General features: G+C 41.0%; 2 protein-coding genes and 2 non-coding genes across 4 annotated transcripts in view; 3 read left to right on the forward strand and 1 right to left on the reverse strand.

Moving 5' to 3' along the window:
• Positions 1 to 11,319, reverse strand: part of acad11 (acyl-CoA dehydrogenase family, member 11) — an 81,767-nt gene extending 70,448 nt beyond the window's left edge. Inside the window, exon 1 of the mRNA XM_061965832.1 lies at positions 11,281 to 11,319. The gene's annotated coding sequence lies outside the window, so the exon portion shown is untranslated. The remainder of the gene's footprint in view (positions 1 to 11,280) is intronic.
• LOC133609942 (U2 spliceosomal RNA) lies at positions 722 to 912 on the forward strand. The gene has a single exon (XR_009815802.1). It is a non-coding gene; the product is annotated as a U2 spliceosomal RNA (small nuclear RNA).
• Positions 6,152 to 6,342, forward strand: LOC133609941 (U2 spliceosomal RNA). Its single transcript, XR_009815801.1, has one exon. It is a non-coding gene; the product is annotated as a U2 spliceosomal RNA (small nuclear RNA).
• uba5 (ubiquitin-like modifier activating enzyme 5) lies at positions 11,146 to 24,150 on the forward strand. The gene is made up of 12 exons (XM_061965833.2): positions 11,146 to 12,068; positions 12,168 to 12,213; positions 12,280 to 12,369; positions 12,503 to 12,612; positions 14,666 to 14,752; positions 14,828 to 14,912; positions 15,249 to 15,353; positions 20,389 to 20,516; positions 23,290 to 23,425; positions 23,507 to 23,585; positions 23,655 to 23,761; positions 23,833 to 24,150. The coding sequence occupies exons 1-12, from the start codon at positions 11,902 to 11,904 to the stop codon at positions 23,908 to 23,910; spliced, it is 1,218 nt and encodes a 405-aa protein (XP_061821817.1). The 5' UTR covers positions 11,146 to 11,901; the 3' UTR covers positions 23,911 to 24,150.
• The last annotated feature ends 277 nt before the right edge of the window (positions 24,151 to 24,427 follow it).

A 24,427-nucleotide genomic window follows, 5' to 3' on the forward strand; every position in this document is an offset into this window, starting at 1 on the left:
GAATGCAGTGTACAGAAAGCGCAGGTGTTACCTACTGGTGACACCTGCAGTTTGCACTTTAGCATTACAAGCAAAGGTCAAACTAAGACATTATGCTTGTGTTGTCAATAGTATTTTTTTCAGGACATGTACTGATAATACATTATATGCATTTTACTTAATTCATTTCACTACGCGTCAGTTACAATAACGCTTATCATGTGACGAATTGGCGCGTTTTATGTGTTTAAAGTGGTGTAGTTGCCACTCCACGTCACTTGGTGGCGCCAGCGTTAGTCTCCGTGGCTCAACAAGAAAACCGGAAGTAGTGTGTTGACAAGCCGGGCTCGACGATTGGATTGATCAAATGTTGACCGAACGGCTTGTTTGCTTTTTGTAATAATGATCTACCACCGACCAACGTTTGTGTATTTTATATTGAAGACTATGCATTGTTTTATTTGGTTAAATGGCACCGCTATGCTGCGAGTGCATGAAATATATGTTTCGCCGCTTACTATTGGACCGACGTGAACCACGTGACCATTTGCGGCGAGATAAGTCGGCAACAATTCCATTCATAAAAAGTGTTAACGGCATTCAAAACAATGCAATCATTCAAAAATGTCACGGTTGTTGTTTGGTGTGTTGATATGTGACGTCATCGTTATTTAGTGTGTGTAACCGTCACTTTAGCTCGTCGTGTCCGGAATGACATCCTCCCTTCTGACTGTCCAGCAGTATCGCTTCTCGGCCTTTTGGCTAAGATCAAGTGTAGTATCTGTTCTTATCAGTTTAATATCTGATACGTCCCCTATCCGGGGACCATATATTAAATTGATTTTTGGAACTGGGAGATGGAACAGGGGCTTGCTCCGTCCACTCCACGCATCGACCTGGTATTGCAGTACCTCCAGGAACGGTGCACCCCCTCTCATGTTGAAAATAAACAATTAAATCGACCAACATCTCCTGCTATATGAAAGTAGGGAATAGTAAATACAGTTCATAAATCCCTGAGGATTATTTGGGGAATTTGAGGTCGCAGGAGCCCTTGATTTGGGTCCATAATCTTATGTTGTTATCGTATGAAGTAACCTAAGGTTGTAAATAAGTTGAAGGAGAACATTATCACAATTTCAGAATGGTTAAAACCATTAAAAATCAGTTCCCAGTGGCTTATTTTATTTTTCGAAGTTTTTTTCAAAATTTTACCCATCACGCAATATCCCTAAAAAAAGCTTCAAAGTGCCTGATTTTAACCACCCGTCCATTTTCCTGTGACGTCACATAGTGATGCCAACACAAACAAACGGCGCATAGAACAGCAAGCTATAGCGACATTAGCTCGGATTTCAGCGGTTTAAGCGATTCAACAGATTACGCATGTATTGAAACGGATGGTTGTAGTGTGGAGGCAGGTAGCGAAAACGAAATTGAAGAAGAAACTGAAGCTATTGAGCCATATCGGTTTGAACCATATGCAAGCGAAAACGACACGACAGCCAGCGACACGGGAGAAAGCGAGGACGAATTCGGCGATCGCCTTCTAACCAACGATTGGTATGTGTTTGTTTGGCATTAAAGGAAACTAACAACTATGAACTAGGTTTACAGCATATGAAATACATTTGGCAACAACATGCACTTTGAGAGTGCAGACAGCCCAATTTTCATCAATTAATATATTCTGTAGACATACCCTCATCCGCACTCTTTTCCTGAAAGCTGATCTGTCCAGTTTTGGAGTTGATGTCAGCAGGCCAGGGAAGCTAGGGTCGATATTCTTCTCTTGATCATCTTCAGTGGCATAAGGGACGGTGTGAGCCAAGACATCCAGGGGGATTAGCTCGCTCGTCTGCGAGAACAAACTGCTGCCATTGCTTGCCGTGCTAGCGAGGTCCTTTGTCCCTGAATTGCTCACACACTCCGGCAGATTTCTTTGACTTTATCGTTGGAAATGCATCTGCTTTGAGTGTCGCAGGATATCCACACATTCTTGCCATCTCTGTCGTAGCATAGCTTTCGTCGGTAAAGTGTGCGGAACAAACGTCCAATTTCTTGCCACTTTCGCATCTTTGGGCCACTGGTGCAACTTGAATCCGTCCCTGTTCGTGTTGTTACACCCTCCGACAACACACCGACGAGGCATGATGTCTCCAAGGTACGGAAAACAGTCGAAAAAACGGAAAATAACAGAGCTGATTTGACTCGGTGTTTGAGAAAATGGTGGATTGCTTCCCGATGTGACGTCACATTGTGACGTCATCGCTCCGAGAGCGAATAATAGAAAGGCGTTTAATTCGCCAAAATTCACCCATTTAGAGTTCGGAAATCGGTTAAAAAAATATATGGTCTTTTTTCTGCAACATCAAGGTATATATTGACGCTTACATAGGTCTGGTGATAATGTTCCCCTTTAAAGGTTTGGTTAAATAAATCATATTGTTAACATCACACCCATATAAACAAAAAGGACGGAACTTTTATGGAAATATTGACAATACAATTTGTTTTGTGTCCACAAGATGGTGCTGTCACGCCAAATTTCTTCCCCCGACAAAAACCTTCCCCCCTCCCATTTACTTCCGGTGTCATTTCCTCTTACTTACGTCATTTCCTCTTATGTCATTGACAGCGATCGATAGAATCCAAATCTCCTGAAAATGGTGGTGTCACTGAATGACATTTGTCTTTATCTTTCCCAGGGGACTTATGTCAAACACCAGCAGGCTTCGAAAAATTCCAGGCGGAGTGTTAGGGAAAATTTCAGGCGGAGTGTTAGGGCCGCTGCTGGGAACTTCTGTCTTCGTGGTAACGTGCAAAAAATATGAATTAATATATAATACTGTTAAATGTCTGTACTTTAAATCAACATTATTGTTGAAACCATTTCACTACAATATTGTGTATGCTGCTGTCCTGTGCCAAAGCCGAAGGGTTATCGATCGCTGTCAATGACGTAAGTAAGAGGAAATGACGTAAGAGGAAATTACCCCGGAAGTAAATGGTGGTGGGGGGGGGGGTTGTAGGGGGAAGAAATTTGGCGTGACAGTGCCATTTCCCCATTATTTGACAGTGACGTCATTGTGTCCGCTTTAACTTGCATGTCAGTTAAAGTTAAAGTACCAATGATTGTCACATACACACTTGGTGTGGCGAAATTATTCTCTACATTTGACCCATCAAATGTAGAGAATAATATTGCTATCCTGATTACAGGATAGCAATTAATATATTTACACAACATTATTGTAGCAATATGTTTCAACAATGTTTATTTCAACTACTGTCCATGTCATGTTTTATCATACCTGGTGGGGTTGTTGTGTGGTGGATTCAGAACTATCCTCTACTTGGGCAGTCCCTGGGATAACTTAATCCATGGAAGCAGCAGCAAGTTAACGCTGATGTTGACAGGAGCCCTTTCTGTAGGTCCATGTTGCACCAGTGTTCTTCTTTTCACGGTAACTGTTGATGTATAGCCCATTTCTAACAATGATAAAGGGTGGTCATCCGTTGGTTTACCATGCAAGAAATGTTTACTGCATATCTGTGAGTCTTTTGTAGGCTTCCAGTCCACCCACTTGTTATCAGCGTTCTTAAATTTCCTATTAACGGCGACAATCCATCTTATTTTCATGTCTGGATCTTTTGTAAACAGGTACTGTTTGAATAGTGAATCACAAACAAATCTGAGTCAAAATAACACTCATGAATGTCACACAGTTTGTTTCCATCTCGTGAGGTTATATGTAATAAAACATCCCACAACTGCGCAAATTGTCTTCGACATATTGAAAAATATACACGACGTGGAATAAACAATAATTCAGAAATGTATCTACTACTATTCACGCTGAAGAGTAAAAACAAACCACAAACTGACGAAGTTTACTAAAAAAGTATGGAGTCGCTTGGCTTTGTTTATCCCTCACGAACTTTGACCTAGACAAATTGGACATGCGCAGACATACTTGCCAACTCTCCAGAATTTTCCGTGAGACTCCCGAATTTCTGTGCCTCTCCCGAAAATCTCCCCGGGACAACCATTCTCCCGAATTTCTCCCGATTTCCAGCCGGACTTAAGGCACGCCCCTTCCAGGTCCGTGCGGACCTGAGTGAGGACAGCCTGTCGTCACGTCCGCTTGGCCAACCAAAAAGTCAATCAATCAATGTCAATCAATGTTTATTTATACATCCCTAAATCACAAGTGTCTCAAAGGGCTGCACAAGCCACAACGACATCCTCGGTACAAAGCCCACATAAGGGCAAGGAAAAACTCACCCCAGTGGGACGTCGATGTGAATGACTATGAGAAACCTTGGAGAGGACCGCATATGTGGGTAACCCCCCCCCCCCCCCTTTGGGAGAGACCGAATGCAATGGATGTCGAGTGGGTCTGACATAATATTGTGAGAGTCCAGTCCATAGTGGATCCAACATAATAGTAAGAGTCCAGTCCATAGTGGATCTAAAATAATAGTAAGAGTCCAGTCCATAGTGGATCTAACATAATAGTAAGAGTCCAGTCCATAGTGGGGCCAGCAGGACACCATCCCGAGTGGAGACGAGTCAGCAGCGCAGAGATGTTCCCAACCGATGCACAGGCGAGCGGTCCACCCCGGGTCCCGACTCTGGACAGCCAGCACTTAATCCATGGCCCCCGGACCTGTGCCCCCCTCCACAAGGGAGAGGGGAGCAGAGGAGAAAAGAAAAGAAACGGCAGATCAACTGGTCTAAAAAGGGGGTCTATTTAAAGGCTAGAGTATACAAATGGGACTTAAATGCTTCTACTGAGGTAGCATCTCTAACTGTTACCGGGAGGGCATTCCATAGTACTGGAGCCCCAATAGAAAACGCTCTATAGCCCGCAGACTTTTTTTGGGCTCTGGGAATCACTAATAAGCCGGAGTTCTTTGAACGCAGATTTCTTGCCGGGACATATGGTACAATACAATCGACAAAAAAAAAAAAAAAAAAGTAACCACAGAACACTATAATGTTCTTTGGTTACTTTTTGGTTGGCCAACGGTTTACGTTGTATTGCGCACCCTGACGGCATGTGTGGGAGTCGGTTCTGAAGTATGAAGTAAAGAGACGTAACTTTGTCACCTCGCCTGGTTATTGACTCCAACCCAGAATATTACACTGCCCATACCTATGCTTCTTCAAAGGCTGTGCTACTGGCTGCAAAGCATTGCACTTTCAAATACAACAATGAGTAGAGGAGTGTGTGTATATGTGTAAATAAATGAACACTGAAATCCAAGTATTTATTTTATATATATACAGTATATATGTATATATAGCTAGAAACTGAAAGTCAAGCATTTATTTTATTTATATATATATATATATATATATATATATAAATGATAAATGGGTTATACTTGTATAGCGCTTTTCTACCTTCAAGGTACTCAAAGCGCTTTGACAGTATTACCACATTCACCCATTCACACACACATTCACACACTGATGGCGGGAGCTGCCATGCAAGGCGCTAACCAGCAGCCATCAGGAGCAAGGGGTGAAGTGTCTTGCCCAAGGACACAACGGATATATATATATATATATATATATATATATATATATATATATATATATATATATATATATATATATATATATATATATATATATATATATAAGATTGTAGCTGAGATAGACTCCAGCGCCCCCCGCGACCCCAAAGGGAATAAGAGGTAGTAAATGGATGGATGTATATATATAAGAAATACTTCAATTTCAGTGAGTTCTAGCTATAAATATGCTCCCCGCCCACCTCAACCCCCTCCCCCCAAACGGCTTGTTTGCTTTTTGTAATAATGATCTACCACCGACCAACGTTTGTGTATTTTATATTGAAGACTATGCATGGTTTTATTTGGTTAAATGACACCGCTATGCCGCGAGTGTATGAAATATTTGTTTCGCCGCTTACTATTGGACCGTCGTGAACCACGTGACCATTTGCGGCGAGATAAGTCGGCAACAATTCCATTCATAAAAAGTATTAACGGCATTCAAAACAATGCAATCATTCAAAAATGTCACGGTTGTTGTTTGGTGTGTTGATATGTGACGTCATCGTTATTTAGTATGTGTCACCGTCACTTTAGCTAGTTGTGTCCGGAATGACATCCTCCCTTCTGACTGTCCAGCAGTATCGCTTCTCGGCCTTTTGGCTAAGATCAAGTGTAGTATCTGTTCTTATCAGTTTAATATCTGATACGTCCCCTATCCGGGGACCATATATTAAATTGATTTTTGGAACTGGGAGATGGAACAGGGGCTTGCTCCGTCCACTCCACGCATCGACCTGGTATTGCAGTACCTCCAGGAACGGTGCACCCCCTCTCTTGTTGAAAATAAAACACCATCTTATCACGGTCAATGTTATAGAAATAGTAAATATTGTTAATAAACAATATCGATGACTATATAGAAAAATTGAAGTCGCAGGATCTTTCTCCTTATAAAGCCGTCTAATGATTTTCTGTACCCATAATCATATGTTCTTATTGCATACAACCTGAGGCAGTAAATAAGTTAAAGGTTTGGTCAAATAAATCAAAATGTTAACATCACACCCATATAAACAAAAAGGACGGAACTCTTTTGGAAATATTGATAATCCAATTTGTTGTGTGTCCACAAGATAGTGCCATTTCCCCATTATTTGACAGTGACGTCATTGTTTCCGCTTAAACTTGCATGAGGATGCACTCGATCACTATGGCAGGGCGTCTGTCGTTTCATCCTGGACAATATTCATGACAAATGTGTGCTTTGTTTTAAAGATGTGATATTTGGATTTACACTGTATGAAAAATGTACCTTTGCAACCTCATTACTCTATTGGCTAAGTTTTATATTCATGAATGTAAGTTTCTCAATACCCAAACTGTTTTTGTGCCTTCAAAAAATAATTAGAACTCTACGTTAAAACACTCTCTACCTCTAACAACCAAAAAGCTGTGAAAACGATGATGCTGTGCTCCAAATTTAAATTATTTACTGAACTGTGTGAGCCTATGGCTTTGCTTTATTTATTTATATTTATTTATTTATATATATATATATATATATATATATACATACATGCATTCTATTTTAGTTACTTTATTGAGTTTACAACCCCCTGCCGCTGTTTTGTACTTATTTTGATTAGTATTATTTCTCAATTGTTTGTAAATGTTGCAATTCATGCAAAACAATAACAGTGCAATACTTTTTTCATAACATGGTCACTACTGCCTAGTTTCTCTTGTTATATTCTTATTTTACTGTTATATTTTTATTTTTATTGTTGCTTTTTTTTTTTAATTGTAATATTTTTCTAATTTTCTTCCATTTATACCCTCATTATTTACCTTTTAAATTCGATCTCAATTCTGTATACTGCTGCTGGAATTTTTTAGTTTTCCTGAGGGAACTCTCCTGAAGGAATCAATAAAGTACTATTTATCTATAAATAAAGGTTTGTAAAAATAAAAATAAAGTCAGTGCATCCACATGCTATGTTTCCTTTATCCTTTGTTTATTTTGTTTTCCTTTCCAGTTGCTAATATCTCTTTGTAATTCTGAATACAGCTGCTAAAAGACTCCAGTCATTCCAGGCGCTTATTCAACTCCTCCCCAAGTTTACTGCCTGCGTGAATGCGTGCGCATGAATAGAGCATTCTGGGACGACTCTTAACTCGGTCGTGTCACTACTCCTTCAATAAATAAAGCCAATACAACTGATTTTGATTGTGATTCTGAATTTGTTTCTGAGAGAGCAGCATCCGCACTTTGCATAAAGAACAGCTTTCAACCTATCAAATGGTTTCACTTCAAAGAGCCGTTCAAAAGACTCGACTCGTTCGCGGACGTCACATCTCTATTATGGAAGGGAGCTGGACCTTTGTCAAAATTCTCTTTAAAAGAGCCGTTCAAATGCCTGGCTGGTGGTATTTGCTTTGTTCTAAATAACTTATTGAGGAAATAATTACTTGTGGCCAGAGGCGATTATATATATATATATATATATATATATATATATATATATATATATATATATATATCTCCTGATGATTGAGGGAACCCCTCATGAAACAGGCCTGTAGAGATGAAGTAGTCTTGTGATTTTTTTCCCACACATACATATACATATATATATATATATATATATATATATATAGTTTTAATACTAATCCATGGAAATCCACACTACGGCGGAGTCTTTAACAGGAATGGCCTGCGGAGTGTTTTTGTTTAAATTCATACTTCTGTAAATTTCTTTGGTATGATTGGACAGATTGTACCGCCGTCATGTGGAGTTCGATGTAGTAAACGACCACAAGTATATTTTCTAGTCGTTTTGGCACAGCATTATTATGTATGAACCAATCCAAACGACTTTCCCCACTCACAAGTTGACATATGTAAAGACAGGCCAGGCTAACAATAGGAAAATGTAAACAGTGCTAGAGCCGCAATGAGTTTATAGTAGGTGTGTGAATGATCAACAATCAATATTATTGGTTGAAATGGACGGCCCCAAAATCAAAAAATTGCGCTTAGGGCCCCATGGAGGCAGTAATAAAAAGTCCAAGTGTATACATTACACAAATATAGAGACTATTGGTGAGAATTATTTTGAAATATTGATAATCTAACGCAGGGGTGTCAAACTCATTTAAGCTCAGGGGCCACATGGAGGAAAACCTTTGCACACGTGGGGCGGACTATTAAAATTAAACCTAAAAAATAAAGACAACTTCAGATTGTTTTCTTTGTCTTACTTTGGCCAAAAATAGAACAAATACATTCTGAAAATATTACAATAAAAATATAGAAAAAAAATACCGACAGCGGTAAAGTTTAGATCAGTGGTTCTTAACCTTGTTGGAGGCATCGAACCCCATCAGTTTCATATGCGCATTCACCGAACCCTTCTTGAGTGAATGTTTTTTTTCTTAATATAATCTTAATTTATAAATAATAATCATGAAATGATGTTATTATCCCTGCGATGAGGTCGCGACTTGTCCAGGGTGTACCCCGCCTTCCGCCCGATTGTAGCTGAGATAGGCTCCAGCGCCCCCGCGACCCCAAAGGGAATAAGCGGTAGAAAATGGATGGATGGATGGATGTTATTATATTAAATAAATACTAATAAAGATTTTTTTTTACAAACAGGAAGTTGCAGGAATGTACCCATGATCCCATGTTTACATCTCATTGTGCAACATGTGAATGTTTTAGTGGGAACTAAATGCGATATCTGAAAGGGGTACAAATTATTTCCAAAGCAAGACCCCCCATACAATACTAGTGCACAGCTCATGAAAAACAATATATTTGTTGTTGTCATTGTAACACTTATATTGGAAAACAATCTCATGGAAATGACTGCTGTAATTTGATTATAATAATAAAACATTTAACTTGTTATTTAGTCAGGTTTGGGACAGGTGTGCTGCTGGTGTGGCCACAGTGCATGTGCACGTCTGACGTCGCTCACATGTGCTCCACTGAATGCTCAAGGAGTTTTTACGTTTGCTCACGTATATGTAAAATTAGAGGGAACATTGTTTGAGGGTATCCATAATACGTCGATAGGGAGAAGTTTCTATTTACACGATGAGTCAGGTGTGTCTTGACCTCCGCGGCGGAGGCTCCGCCGAACCACTGAGGCCGACTCACCGAACCCCTAGGGTTCGATCGAACCCAGTTTAACAACCACTGGTTTAGATCCATGAAGGAAAGAAAAAAGTGAATGAATGTTTATAACTGAATACATTTACATATGCATAAAAAAACATTTTCTTTTGTATTATTTTTTTTATGAATTAAGTAACGTTTATGACCACCTTTTTCCAAAACACAATATAGAATGTGAGATATAACAGGATAATGCGTACATTTATCATTTGTTTTCAAAACAGTTACAAAAATGTGGGACCGCAAAAATGTACTGCTGGACCCCATTTTTTTGACTTGATGGACCCCATTTTGAAAATTCCTAGTACCAATACTTGTTTAAGCACCATCTAACAACACATATCTACTGCCTGTCGAACAAACTTAAATCACCAGGGTTCCTAATAGTTTATGAAGGAAAACAGCATTACAGCTTCTGAAGAAGTTTTCACAACTAAGGGCCACATAGACTAGAGCAGTGGTTCTCAAATGGGTGTACGCGTACCCCTGGGGGTACTTGAAGGTATGCCAAGGGGTACGTGAGTTTTTTTTTCAAATATTCTAAAAATAGCAACAATTCAAAAATCCTTTATTAAAGTTAAAGTTAAAGTACCAATGATTGTCACACACACACTAGGTGTGGCGAAATTATTCTCTGCATTTGACCCATCACCCTTGATCACCCCCTGGGAGGTGAGGGGAGCAGTGGGCAGCAGCAGTGGCCGTTATAAATATAAATACAAACTAGAGATGTCCGATAATATCGGTTTTTTTTTTATCAGTATCGTTTTTCATTTATTTATTTTATTTTTTATTAAATCAACATAAAAAACACAAGATACACTTACAATTAGTGCACCAACCCAAAAAACCTCCCCCATTTACACTCATTCCCACAAAAGGGTTGTTTTTTTCTGTTGTTAATATTCTGGTTCCTACATTATATATCAATATATATCAATACAGTCTGCAAGGGATACAGTCCGTAAGCACACATGATTGTGCGTGCTGCTGGTCCACTAATAGTACTAACCTTTAACAGTTCATTTTACTCATTTTCATTAATTACTAGTTTCTATGTAACTTTTTATATTGTTTTACTTTCTTTTTTATTCAAGAAAATGTTTTAACTTATTTATTATTTTTTTGAAAAAGGACCTTAACTTCATCATACCTGGTTGTCCAAATAAGGCATAATAATTTGTTAATTCCACGATTGTATATGTCGGTATTGGTTGATATCGGTATCGGTAATTAAGGGTTTGGTCAATATCGGCAAAAACCCATTATCGGACATCCCTAATAAAAACCTATCTTTTTTTCCAAATAGTTCAAGAAAGACTACTACAAATGAGCAATATTTTGCACTGTTATACAATTGAATAAATCAGAAACTGATGACATAGTGCTGTATTTTACTTCTCTATCTCTTTTTTTCAACCAAAAATGCTTTGCTCTGATTAGGGGGTACTTGAATTTAAAAAAATGTCACAGGGGGTACATCCCTGAAAAAAGGTTGAGAACCACTGGACTCGAGCATGCAGTTGGCAATCACAATTTAATCCTATTTAACAGTATTAATATCATGGAAAACAAGTCTAACCTACCCCTAAAAGTAGACGTTCAGCGTCGCTGCTTCCTGGCTGCTGGCAGTGTGTACAAGTTGTATTTGTGCAAGTATTTGACATTATGAGGACTTCACCTTAAGAATGCTTCCCTAATTGAGCAGGTGTCATAATGAACAGTCTTTCCCTCAACGACCGATGGGGGTAAAAGTGGCGCACTGCGTGAGAAATCAGCGAGAGCAGCCAGAATAAGAAGAAGTGACTTTGCAGCGACCAATCAAATGAGCTCCGGGGAGCGAGAGGCGTGGTCACCCTTGCTCTGCGCTAGGATTTCTTTAAAACTCTCATTCTCCAGTGACGGTGGTCGGACTATTTACGGCGGAATCCAAAAATAAGTTGAATATTTATAGAACAATTGGAAATGATGTGAACACTGTGCGGCCGATTTGGGATTACGTTGTCTCAAACCCGGAAAACTAATGCGTCTCACACTTCCGCCCGGACATTGTTTACTGTGACACACATCCCGCCAGCTGATCAGAGTTGTGAAGACGTGTACTTTTCCGTGTCCAGTCTCAACTTGGCGTCTTTAGCCATTCGCGTTACATTTTCTTTCTTTTTCTATTGTTGATTACGCTTTTTGGCTGTTGTTTTTTTTTTGTCATGGCAACGGTGGAGGAACTGAAGCTCCGTGTGAGGGAGTTGGAGAATGAATTGATCAAGTGCAAGCAGCAGCAGAGCGCGATGGGAGATGCTCGCCGGCTGCAGCAAACACACCGACCCAAAATTGACAAAATGAGCGCCGACGTGGTGGATTCTAACCCGTACAGGTGAGGTTTCATTTTTTAAGTTTTGCTTTTATTTGCGTGACCACCGCCCTGAGTGGACGCCGCCTGTTGTGAGTCATTCCAGCCGTTTTGTCATTGCAGCCGCCTGATGGCTCTTAAGAGAATGGGCATTGTGGAGAATTATGAGGCAAGTTAAATATTGAAGCCCTTCTAGCCTTGATTGATTGATTAATTGTTGTCATTCTGTTGACAGGACATCAGGACTTTCACTGTGGCCGTGGTGGGTGTTGGTGGAGTGGGCAGTGTGACAGCGGAAATGCTGACTCGATGTGGCATTGGTAAGGTAATGAGACACGCCCTTCTTCTGCGACGTCCTGTACATAAAAGGCCGTGGCATCTGTCAAGCCGACGCTGCAGTAAACATGTTTGCGCATGTGCAAGATGGCGCGGGCTAACGTGGCCACATGTGTTGCCAGCTGCTGCTGTTCGACTATGACAAAGTGGAGCTGGCCAACATGAACAGACTGTTTTTCCAGCCTCACCAGGCCGGCCTCAGCAAGGTTGAAGCAGCCGAACACACGCTCAGGTACACGCCAGGTCCACTTCTCAGTCCCTCCAGGGTTTGTGACCATCGTCCCGCAAATTCAACCTATCCCCACCAAATTATAGGCGGCCTCATTACTTTAATAATAATAATAATAATAATGGAATGGATTTTATTTGCACTTTTCTCAAAGAACTGAACACCCATCCATTATTGACATACTTGCCAACCCTCCCGATTTTCCCAGGAGACTCCCGAATTTCAGTGCCCCTCCCGAAAATCTCCCGGGGCAACTATTCTCCCGAATTTCTCCCGATTTCCACCCGGACAACAATATTGCGTCCTCTCTCACCTGAAAAGGAGACTATTATATATGTCTCTGTTATCCATAGGTTTATCTATAACCCATAAAGTAGGCAGGCACGGAGCTATTTCTCAGCGTGTGTTTATTCCAGCCGGAACGGTAATACACTGACACACAACATCCAGATTCCCATCATGCATTGCTTCAAAACTACGGCAAGTAGTAATGTCCAAAAACATAACAGAGACGAAGCAGAAGAACGAAGAAGAGACATGGCGACGACGAGTAAGAAGAAGAAGTACGCTTGCAAGTTCCAAAATGATTGGAAAAAATAATTTCAGTTCATCCAGGACAGCTCGAAGGGGAAGGGGTATGCTGCCTGCACATTTTGTAGATCAAAATGTAAAAAGAAAACAAATTAATTAAATTGTTATGTATTCAGTGATTATACTATAAAGTTATTTTCCATTTAACTTCACCAGTTTTCGATTATTTTTATTCAAAATCGCTGAATTTTCACATCTGCCGTTCAAATACTGAGAAGATGGTGCGGACTCGGCTAACTGCTGGCCTACTGTGCAGTGAGACCGTATTGCTATATGAACTATATTATACATTTCCATAGTTTAGTTAGCTGAGGTATATAATGTACAGTTTATTTTGTCAACAACTGTATGTGTGTAAAGTATTTCTTGTGCTGAGCAATCATAAAACTGCTGCGAAGACACACTGTGTGAGGCTCGCAGTAATCCCGCCTCCTGGTGCCGGTTAATGCACCCCCGTCGCAGAATGCAACCCCCGACGGGAGCGCCACACCAACCAAAGCCCACACCCAAACCCTCCACGTGCAAGACCGAATCCACCCAGAAAAAGTCACTTAACAAGAAGCCAAAAAGTGCAAAAACAACAATGCTCGCGCCGAAGGAGCCGTGAACGACTGCAGGGACACAAAATTAGGTACACCTGCAGACTGCAGCACGGATTTCATATTTCATTCATTCACAACTCCTCGGACACGAACACCACTGTTCCCGCACTTATAAGTAAAGGTAAGACCATAATAACGTTTTTTTAATTAAATGTGCTTTTTGTGTGCTACAGTTTGTATGTGTAAAGTTAAAGTTAAGTTAAAGTAGCAATGATTGTCACACACACACTAGGTGTGGTGAAATTTGTCCTCTGCATTTGACCCATCCCCTTGCTCACCCCCTGGGAGGTGAGGGGAGCAGTGGGCAGCAGCGGTGCTGCGCCCGGGAATCATTTTTGGTGATTTAACCCCCAATTCCAACCCTTGATGCCGAGTGTCAAGCAGGGAAGAATGCTGGTATGAGCTTTTAAACATAACCCGTTAACTGCTGCCAATCAAATGGTGAATAAGATACTCTTTAGGGTTCATATGTTTGTAAATCTGACTGTGATGAAGTCAGTGCCTCACCAGCCATCAACCTCACCGCACGTCACTGATATATATATATATATATATATATATATATATATATATATATATATATATATATATATATATATATATATATATATATACACAGCATATTTTGTTGGATTTGTTCAAATCTTTTTTGAGTCAGAGTTACAAAAAATGACTTAAAACAATCACAAATTCATAAATCCACAAGCAAATGTATTGGAAAAAATAAGCCTTAAAACATTGCAACTTTTGCCGGAACTTTTTCAAAACGCTGCCGCGATATCAGTCACATAAAATCCTGGAGGGACAGACTTCTTAAAACAAAAGTTTTGCCTCCACACTGATTCTTCTCCCTCCTCACCAAGGAACATCAATCCAGATGTGTCCTTTGAGACCCACAACTACAACATCACCACACTGGACAACTTCACTCACTTTATGGAACGTCTCAGGTGTTTTGTTTTTGTCCTGCTTGTTTTTGCTCCGCCCTCAGTGGAACTTTCCTAAGTTCTCCCCTGTCTTCTTAGTCATGGAGGCATAGCGGAGGGAAAGCCAGTGGATTTAGTCCTGAGCTGCGTGGACAACTTCGAGGCCCGCATGGCCATCAATGCAGTAAGTGCGACAAACACAACACAGAGCTTCTAGACTAACAGTAGGACGGGGATTCATATGGCCCCATACGTCGCGGTTTACCTGACACATGAAACGTGACAAATTTGGGGCATGCACTATCCACTTTTTCCGCCAAATGGCAGTAGATTGTCCAACATCTTAAAACGTGTTTTGTGGCCATTCAAACTTTGACCATTGCTTCAGTTGCTATGTCGAGTACCACTTCACATCATTTCCAGCAGACTGCATTGCAAAATGATTGACTCCTCAGGAATGGGGCCATATGAATCACTTCCCTATTGTATGCGCTGACCTTTCCACATCCTTTCCCCTCAGGCTTGCAATGAGCTTGGACAGGTCTGGATGGAGTCTGGAGTCAGTGAGAATGCTGTTTCAGGACACATTCAGCTCATCATTCCCGGAGAGACTGCCTGCTTCGCGGTACGTCAGAGAAACACAAAACAGCTTTATTACAGGTGGTCCTCTTTTGACTATGTTTTGTGCTACATGCCTTCGCCACATAGCGCTTTAAATGTTGTGGCTTCACAACATCAGATTTTCTTAAAGGGGAACATTATCAACAGACCTATGTAAGCGTCAATATATACCTTGATGTTGCAGGAAAAAACACCATATATTTTTTTAACCGATTTCCGAACTCTAAATGGGTGAATTTTGGCGAATTAAACGCCTTTCTAATATTCGCTCTCGGAGCGATGACATCACATCGGAAAGCAATCCGCCATTTTCTCAAACACCGAGTCAAATCAGCTCTGTTATTTTCCGTTTTCTCGACTGTTTTCCGTACCTTGGAGACATCATGCCTCGTCGGTGTGTTGTCGGAGGGTGTAACAACACGAACAGGGACGGATTCAAGTTGCACCAGTGGCCCAAAGATGCGAAAGTGGCAAGAAATTGGACGTTTGTTCCACACACTTTACCGACGAAAGCTATGCTACGACAGAGATGGCAAGAATGTGTGGATATCCTGCGACACTCAAAGCAGATGCATTTCCAACGATAAAGTCAAAGAAATCTGCCGCCAGACCCCCATTGAATCTGCCGGAGTGTGTGAGCAATTCAGGGACAAAGGACCTCGGTAGCACAGCAAGCAATGGCGGCAGTTTGTTCCCGCAGACGAGCGAGCTAAACCCCCTATCGACCCTAGCTTCCCTGGCCTGCTGACATCAACTCCAAAACTGGACAGATCAGCTTTCAGGAAAAGAGCGCGAATGAGGGTATGTCTACAGAATATATTAATTGATGAAAATTGGGCTGTCTGCACTCTCAAAGTGCATGTTGTTGCCAAATGTATTTCATATGCTGTAAACCTAGTTCAAAGTTGTTAGTTTCCTTTAATGCCAAACAAACACATACCAATGGTTGGTTAGAAGGCGATCGCCAAATTCGTCCTCGCTTTCTCCCGTGTCGCTGGCTGTCGTGTCGTTTGTCGGTTTCGCTTGCATACGGTTCAAACCGATATGGCTCAATAGCTTCAGTTTCTTCTTCAATTTCGTTTTCGCTACCTGCCTCCACACTACAACCATCCGTTTCAATACATGCGTAATCTGTTGAATTGCTTAAGCCGCTGAAATCCGAGTCTGAATCCGAGCTAATCAAATCAAATCAAATCAACTTTATTTATAAAGCACATTCAAAATTTACCACAGGGGTAGCCAAAGTGCTGTACAATGAACAGGTTAAAAGATAAAACGAGTACCGAGCCAACACAACACAAACAGAACACGATAAAAAATAAATAATTAAAATAGAATTAATAAAAACATAAAAACATAAAAACAGGTTCACAGCAGGTGTATTATGGGGCGCCATTGCAGGATGGATATCACTCAGTGTTAAAAGCCATGGAATAAAAGTATGTTTTTAAGAGAGATTTAAAAACAGGAAGAGAGGAGGCTTGTCTAACACTCAGGGGTAGGTCGTTCCAGAGCTTGGGAGCAGCAACGGCGAAAGCTCTGTCACCTCTAAGCTTCAGCCTTGTGTCAGGGACCGTCAACAGCAGCTGATCGGCTGATCTTAAGGATCGGGTGGGGCAGTAAGGCTGAAGGAGGTCGGAGAGATAGGTTGGCGCGAGGTTGTTTAGACATTTAAAAACAAATAAAAGGAGTTTAAAATGTATTCGGTAACGCACAGGGAGCCAGTGAAGGGACGCTAAAATAGGGGTGATGTGCTCACGTCTGCGGGTCTGTGTTAGCAGACGAGCAGCAGAGTTCTGCACGAGCTGCAGGCGGGCGAGGGAGGCCTGGCTAATGCCAACATACAGGGCATTACAATAATCAAGACGAGTCGAGATAAAGGCGTGGATTAATTTCTCAAGATCATGTCCTGATAGAAGCGGTTTCACTTTCGCTATTTGGCGTAATTGATAAAAGCTTTTTTGAACGACGCTGCTGATTTGTTTTTCGAATTTAAAATCTGAGTCAAACTTTACCCCCAGGTTTGTGACACAGTCGCTGAGATACGGGGTCATAGAGTGCCGAGGTCAACGTTGGGGGAGGGAGAGCGACTTGGACCGAACAACATAACTTCTGTTTTGTCTTCATTTAGGCTCAGGAAGTTAGCTGAAAGCCAGACTTTGATGTCGTGCAGGCAGTCAATAAGACGTTGAACCGTGTTATTTTATTTTCTAATGTCGCTATAGCTTGCTGTTCTTTCCGCCATGTTTGTTTGTATTGGCATCACTATGTGACGTCACAGGAAAATGGACGGGTGTATATAACGATGGTTAAAATCAGGCACTTTGAAGCTTTTTTTTAGGGATATTGCGTGATGGGTAAAATTTTGAAAGAAAATTCGAAAAATAAGCCACTGGGAACTGATTTTTAATGGTTTTAACCCTTCTGAAATTGTGATAATGTTCCCCTTTAAAAAAAAAAAAAGTACAGTTCTCATTTACTTCGTTGACCGAGATGGTGCATGTTGGTTGATGTTCACATTTCTCTACAAATACTGCAGCAAAATGAGATGTGGCTATTGGCCCATTTAGCTGTGGGCTAATCGTGGTTCTTGCAGTTCCACAAGATGTGGCCCATATCTCCACATTGTTAGCAGATGCAGGCTTCTCTATTTGGTTGAGCCTAAGAGCCCAATAGCCGCGGTACTAGCAGTTTTGTTAACACCAGGCTGGTTATAGCTGGGCCTTGGAGACGCCATCCTGAAGCTTAGCATTTCAGTGTCAGTTAGGTAATGTCACACAGCCTCCACTAGTTCTGTGGCAGATTGACATTTTCAGTGACGTATGACCTTCAAGACGAGCCGCTGTTGCTTTTGATGAAAGTGTTTGATTTGACAAAATTGCAGACATTCGTCCTAATTAAATAATGACAGCCCAAATCGAGATTGTGACGAAAATGTGATTAATTGTGAAGCCCTTGGACCTCACTCTCCTGCTGGAAATGTCAGTGATAACCAAGCAGCGTCTAATTTTTGAGACGACTTCTTCCTCATGAGCCTGTCCGTCTTTCTTGCAACGCCCCTTCATGGTCATCGTGACATATTCTACATACCGTATTTTTCGGACTATAAGTCGCAGTTTTTTTTCATAGTTTGGCCAGGGGTGCGACTTATACTCAGGAGCGACTTATGTGTGAAATTATTAACACATTAGCGTAAAATATCATATAATATTATTTAGCTCATTCACGTAAGAGACTAGACGTATAAGATTTCATGGGATTTAGCGATTAGGAGTGACAGATTGTTTGGTAAACGTATAGCATGTTCTATATGTTATAGTTATTTGAATGACTTTACCATAATATGTTACGTTAACATACCAGTTGGTTATTTATGCCTCATATAATGTACACTTATTCAGCCTGTTCTTCACTATTCTTTATTTATTTTAAATTGCCTTTCAAATGTCTATTCTTGGTGTTGGTTTTATCAAATACATTTCCCCCAAAAATGCGACTTATACTCCAGTGCGACTTATATGTTTTTTTTCCTTCTTTATTATGCATTTTCGGTTGGTGCGACTTATACTCCGAAAAATACGGTATATACATACAGGGGGCGCCGTGGTGCGGTTGGGAGAGTGGCCGTGCCAGCAACCTGAGGGTTCCTGGTTCAATCCCCACCTTCTACCAACCAGCACATCACCCCTATATTAGCGTCCCTTCACTGGCTCCCTGTGCGTTATCGAATCAATTTTAAACTCCTTTTATTTGTTTTTAAATGTCTAAACAACCTCACGCCAACCTATCTCTCCGACCTCCTTCAGCCTTACTGCCCCACCCGATCCTTAAGATCAGCTGCTGTTGACGGTCCCTGACACAAGGCTGAAGCTTAGAGGTGACAGAGCTTTCGCCGCTGCTGCTCCCAAGCTCTGGAACGACCTACCTCTGAGTATTAGACAAGCCTCCTCTCTTCCTGTTTTTAAATCTCTCTTAAAAACATACTTTTATTCCATGGCTTTTAACACAGTGATATCCATCCTGCAATGGCGCCCCATAATACACATGCTGTGAACCTGTTTTTAATGTTTTTATTTATTCTATTTTATTTATTTATTTTTTATCGTGTTTTGTTTGTGTTGTGTTGTGTTTGCTCGGTACTCGTATTATCTTTTAACCTGCCCATTGTACAGCACTTTGGCTACCCCTGTGGTAAATTTTAAATGTGCTTTATAAATAAAGTTGATTTGATTTGATTTGAACCTCGTCACGTCCGTTGTGTCCTTGAGCAAGACACTTCACTCTTGCTCCTGATGGGTCGTGGTTAGGGCCTTGCTTGGCAGCTCCCGCCATCAGTGTGTGAATGTGTGTGTGAATGTGGAGATAGTGTCAAAGTGCTTTGAGTACCTTGAAGGTAGAAAAGCGCTATTCAAGTGATTTTTCGGATTATAAATCACAGTTTTTTTTCATAGTTTGGCCAGGCGTGCGACTTATACTCTGGAGCGATTTATGTGTGAAATTATTAACACATTGTTGTAAAATATAGAAGAGGAAGCGGCGCATTGTCTACCTTTGGAGTTGGCAGAGTTGTTTAGAAGAGACACAGAGGAAGAAGATTTCATGGGATTTAGCGATTAGGAGTGACAGATTGTTTGGTAAACGTATAGCATGTTCTATATGTTATAGTTATTTGAATGACTCTTACCATAATATGTTACGTTAACATACCAGTTGGTTATTTATGCCTCATATAACGTACACTTATTCAGCCTGTTGTTCACTATTCTTTATTTATTTTAAATTGCCTTTCAAATGTCTATTCTTGGTGTTGGCTTTTATCAAATACATTTCCCCCCAAAAATGCGACTTATACTCCAGTGCGACTTATATATGTTTTTTCCCTTCTTTATTATGCATTTTCGGCCGGTGCGATTTATAATCCAAAAAATGCGGTATAATCCATTTACAGTTTGTAAAACAACTAAAATCTCAACATTATAACATAAGGGATTTTCACCGTTTACCCTCATGAATCCTGTATTTGACCTTTTCTCCCTCAGTGTGCTCCTCCTCTGGTGGTGGCCACCAACATTGACGAGAAGACCCTCAAGAGGGAAGGCGTATGCGCTGCCAGTTTACCCACAACAATGGGCGTGGTGGCAGGAGTCCTGGTCCAAAATGTCCTCAAGTAAGTGTGGTCACTAATGGCTACTGGAAACGCTACAGACCTGTAGCAATCAATGGGCACTCTGGTTACGTATGCATGAGTAATAGTATCAACAGTGTTGGGACTAACGCGTTACTGAAACGCCGTTAGTTTCGGCGGTAACTAGTAATCTAACGCGTTATTTTTTATATTCAGTAACTCAGTTACCGTTACTACATGATGCGTTACTGCGTTATTTTACGTTATTTATTATGCAGTATCAGCTAGAAGCAGAAGATCTGAGTGTGTTTTATTGCAGCGCTGCGGTGTCGTCCTTCTGTGTCACAAGGAAAAGAAGAGGCGTGCTTTGTGTGGGTGGGGGTGAGGGGGCTCCCAGACCGTAGTGTAGGGGCGCAGGGGAGACGTTCCTCCAAGGCTTATGTACTTTGGGGCTAACAACCTTCACTTTACCCGGAAGTGGGTCTTTACAGCTGAGGGTGAATGACGAGGCCGGCGGTTTGTTGCAACTTTGTGACTTTATTGGACGCAGCCACCCACCAAGCTAGAGCACCTGCACGCACTCACTGTCGCCGGTCCCTCACCTCTCTCGCCCACCCACTCACTGACGTCACTCACCTCACATGCTGTCATATCTTAAAGGGCCACACACACACGCTACTCTCATAACAACTAACAAGACATCATGGTGAAGCCAGAAGTCGAGTTTCTTAACATGGAGACATTCTCAATACTTTTCTTTTGTCGAGCACAAAGAAAATAACATTTTAGTTAAATGTAAGTTGTCTTGGATCAAAGATCCCATCTACTTTAACTTTAAGTGCCATTATGTTGCAGCTATTTAAAATAGTTTTGTCAATTTCTTCTGGCCTGAAATAAATTGGCCCTTTGAAACATATCTTTGTCTTTGTGTGTTGTATGTAGACCACATTGCTTAAAGAGTTCAGTGATGCAAATGCATGTCAAGTTGATCAACACATTGTACAAACCCCGTTTCCATATGAGTTGGGAAATGGTGTTAGATGTAAATATAAACGGAATACAATGATTTGCAAATAATTTTCAACCCATATTCAGTTGAATATGCTACAAAGACAACATATTTGATGTTCAAACTGATAAACATTTTTTTTTTTTTTTTGCAAATAATCATTAACTTTAGAATTTGATGCCAGCAACACGTGACAAAGAAGTTGGGAAAGGTGGCAATAAATACTGATAAAGTTGAGGAATGCTCATCAAACACTTATTTGGAACATCCCACAGGTGAACAGGCAAATTGGGAACAGGTGGGTGCCATGATTGGGTATAAAAGTAGATTCCATGAAATGCTCAGTCATTCACAAACAAAGATGGGGCTAAGGTTAACCCCTTTGTCATCTAATGCGTGAGCAAATTGTTGAACAGTTTAAGAAAAACCTTTCTCAACTAGCTATTGCAAGGCATTTAGGGATTTCACCATCTACGGTCCGTAATATCATCAAAGGGTTCAGAGAATCTGGAGAAATCACTGCATAAGCAGCTAAGCCTGTGACCTTCGATCCCTCAGGCTGTACTGCATCAACAAGCGACATCAGTGTGTAAAGGATATCACCACATGGGCTCAGGAACACTTCAGAAACCCACTGTCAGTAACTACAGTTGTTCGCTACATCTGTAAGTGCAAGTTAAAACTCTCCTATGCAAGGCGAAATCCTTTTATCAACAACACCCAGAAACGCTGTCTGCTTCGCTGGGCCTGAGCTCATCTAAAATGGACAGATACAAAGTGGAAAAGTGTTCTGTGGTCTGACGAGTCCACATTTGAAATTGTTTTTGGAAACTGTGGACGTCTTGTCCTCCGGACCAAAGAGGAAAATAACCATCCGGATTGTTATAGGCGCAAAGTTGAAAAGCCAGCATCTGTGATGGTATGGGGGTGTATTAGTGCCCAAGACATGGGTAACTTACACATCTGTGAAGGCACCATTAATGCTGAAAGGTAAATACAGGTTTTGGAGCAACATATGTTGCCATCCAAGCAACGTTACCATGGACGCCCCTGCTTATTTCAGCAAGACAATGCCAAGCCACGTGTTACATCAATGTGGCTTCATAGTAAAAGAGTGCGGGTACTAGACTGACCTGCCTGTAGTCCAGACCTGTCTCCCATTGAAAATGTGTGGCGCATTATGAAGCCTAAAATACCACAATGGAGACCCCCGGACTGTTGAACAACTTAAGCTGTACATCAAGCAAGAATGGGAAAGAATTCCACCTGAGAAGCTTAAAAAATGTGTCTCCTCAGTTCCCAAACGTTTACTGAGTGTTGTTAAAAGGAAAGGCCATGTAACACAGTGGTGAACATGCCCTTTCCCAACTACTTTGGCACATGTTGCAGCCATGAAATTCTAAGTTAATAATTATTTGCACAAAAAAAATAAAGTTTATGAGTTTGAACATCAAATATCTTGTCTTTGTAGTGCATTCAATTGAATATGGGTTGAAAAGGATTTGCAAATCATTGTATTCCATTTATATTTACATCTAACACATTTTCACAACTCATATGGAAACGGGGATTGTATTATTCTCCAGTGCAATAACAGTACTGAAATGAAGGTTAAAAGGGCATTAATGGGAGCCTTAAAAAAAGTAATCAAATAGTTACTTTTCACAGTAACGCATTACTTTTTGGTGTAAGTAACTGAGTTACTTTTGAAATAAAGCAACTAGTAACTGTAATTAGTTACTGGTTTTCAGTAACTAACCCAACACTGAGTATCAACAAGTGAAACTGATTGTGATGATGTTGCAGGTATTTGCTAAAGTTCGGCAGCGTGAGTTATTACCTGGGCTACAACGCCATGCAGGACTTCTTCCCCACCATGGCAATGAAACCCAACACCCAGTGCAACGACCGCCACTGCAGGAGACAGCAGGATGAGTACAAGGTGAAGATCAAAGTCATTGCATGATACGCCAAAATCTTGCCTTGGCTTACTGTGCCTGCCGCTTGAAATGTGTCCCACCAGAAGCGAGAAGCGGAGCGGCCGAGGGTGGAGGTGGTCCAGGAGGAGGAGGTGGCGGTGGTGCATGAGGACAATGAATGGGGTTAGCCCTGCCACATCAGCCATGTTCATGTTGCCAGGTGTTAAAAAAGGTCTTCATGTCACCCCGCAGGTATTGAACTGGTGTCAGAGGAGGCCAACGAAGACACGCAGGGAGCAGCGGCCGCTTTAGCAGACCTCCCTGAAGGCATCGCTGCGGCGTACACCATTCCAGTTGTGGTCAGTCATGACGTAGAGGCTTATTGATAAACTTTTGAATTAAACCTTCATTATTTTTTTTCCTGGAGCAGAATACAGATGCTGGCGAGACAGTAGAAGAGACCGAGCAAAGCCTGGATGACTTGATGGCTCAGATGAGAAAGTTGTAGACTGCATGGCCACCAAAATAAAACAACTAGTGTCCTTGTCATTGCATTCTTTAATGACATCCCACAACTGGCCAATGGGAAAGAAAGAAAGAAAGGTGTGGCTGCATGGAAATTGTTGGACAAAAACAGGAATTAGGTTTTTTGGACACTCAAAAGTGGAAAATATCACTGTTGAAATGCTGCAATGCTTATGAAACAACATTATTAATCTTGTCTTAATAAACATATTTATTAGCAGAGTTTGTGAAATATTGGATTCCATCTTTTATTCCAAAACATTTATAAAAACTACAAAAATGATAGAAATACACATTTACAGTACACAGTATACATGCACTGATAAAATAAAAAACACTAATTAAGTAATGTGGTTGCTATCTTTCTGCGATGAGGTGGCGACTTGTCCAGGGTGTACCCCGCCTTCCGCCCAAATGCAGCTGAGATAGGCTCCAGCACCCCCCGCAAGGGACAAGCGGTAGAAAATGGATGGATGGATGGGTCGCTATCTTTATTTATA

Source organism: Nerophis lumbriciformis, linkage group LG07 (assembly GCF_033978685.3).
Source record: "Nerophis lumbriciformis linkage group LG07, RoL_Nlum_v2.1, whole genome shotgun sequence".
NCBI classification, from domain to species: Eukaryota; Metazoa; Chordata; class Actinopteri; order Syngnathiformes; family Syngnathidae; genus Nerophis; species Nerophis lumbriciformis.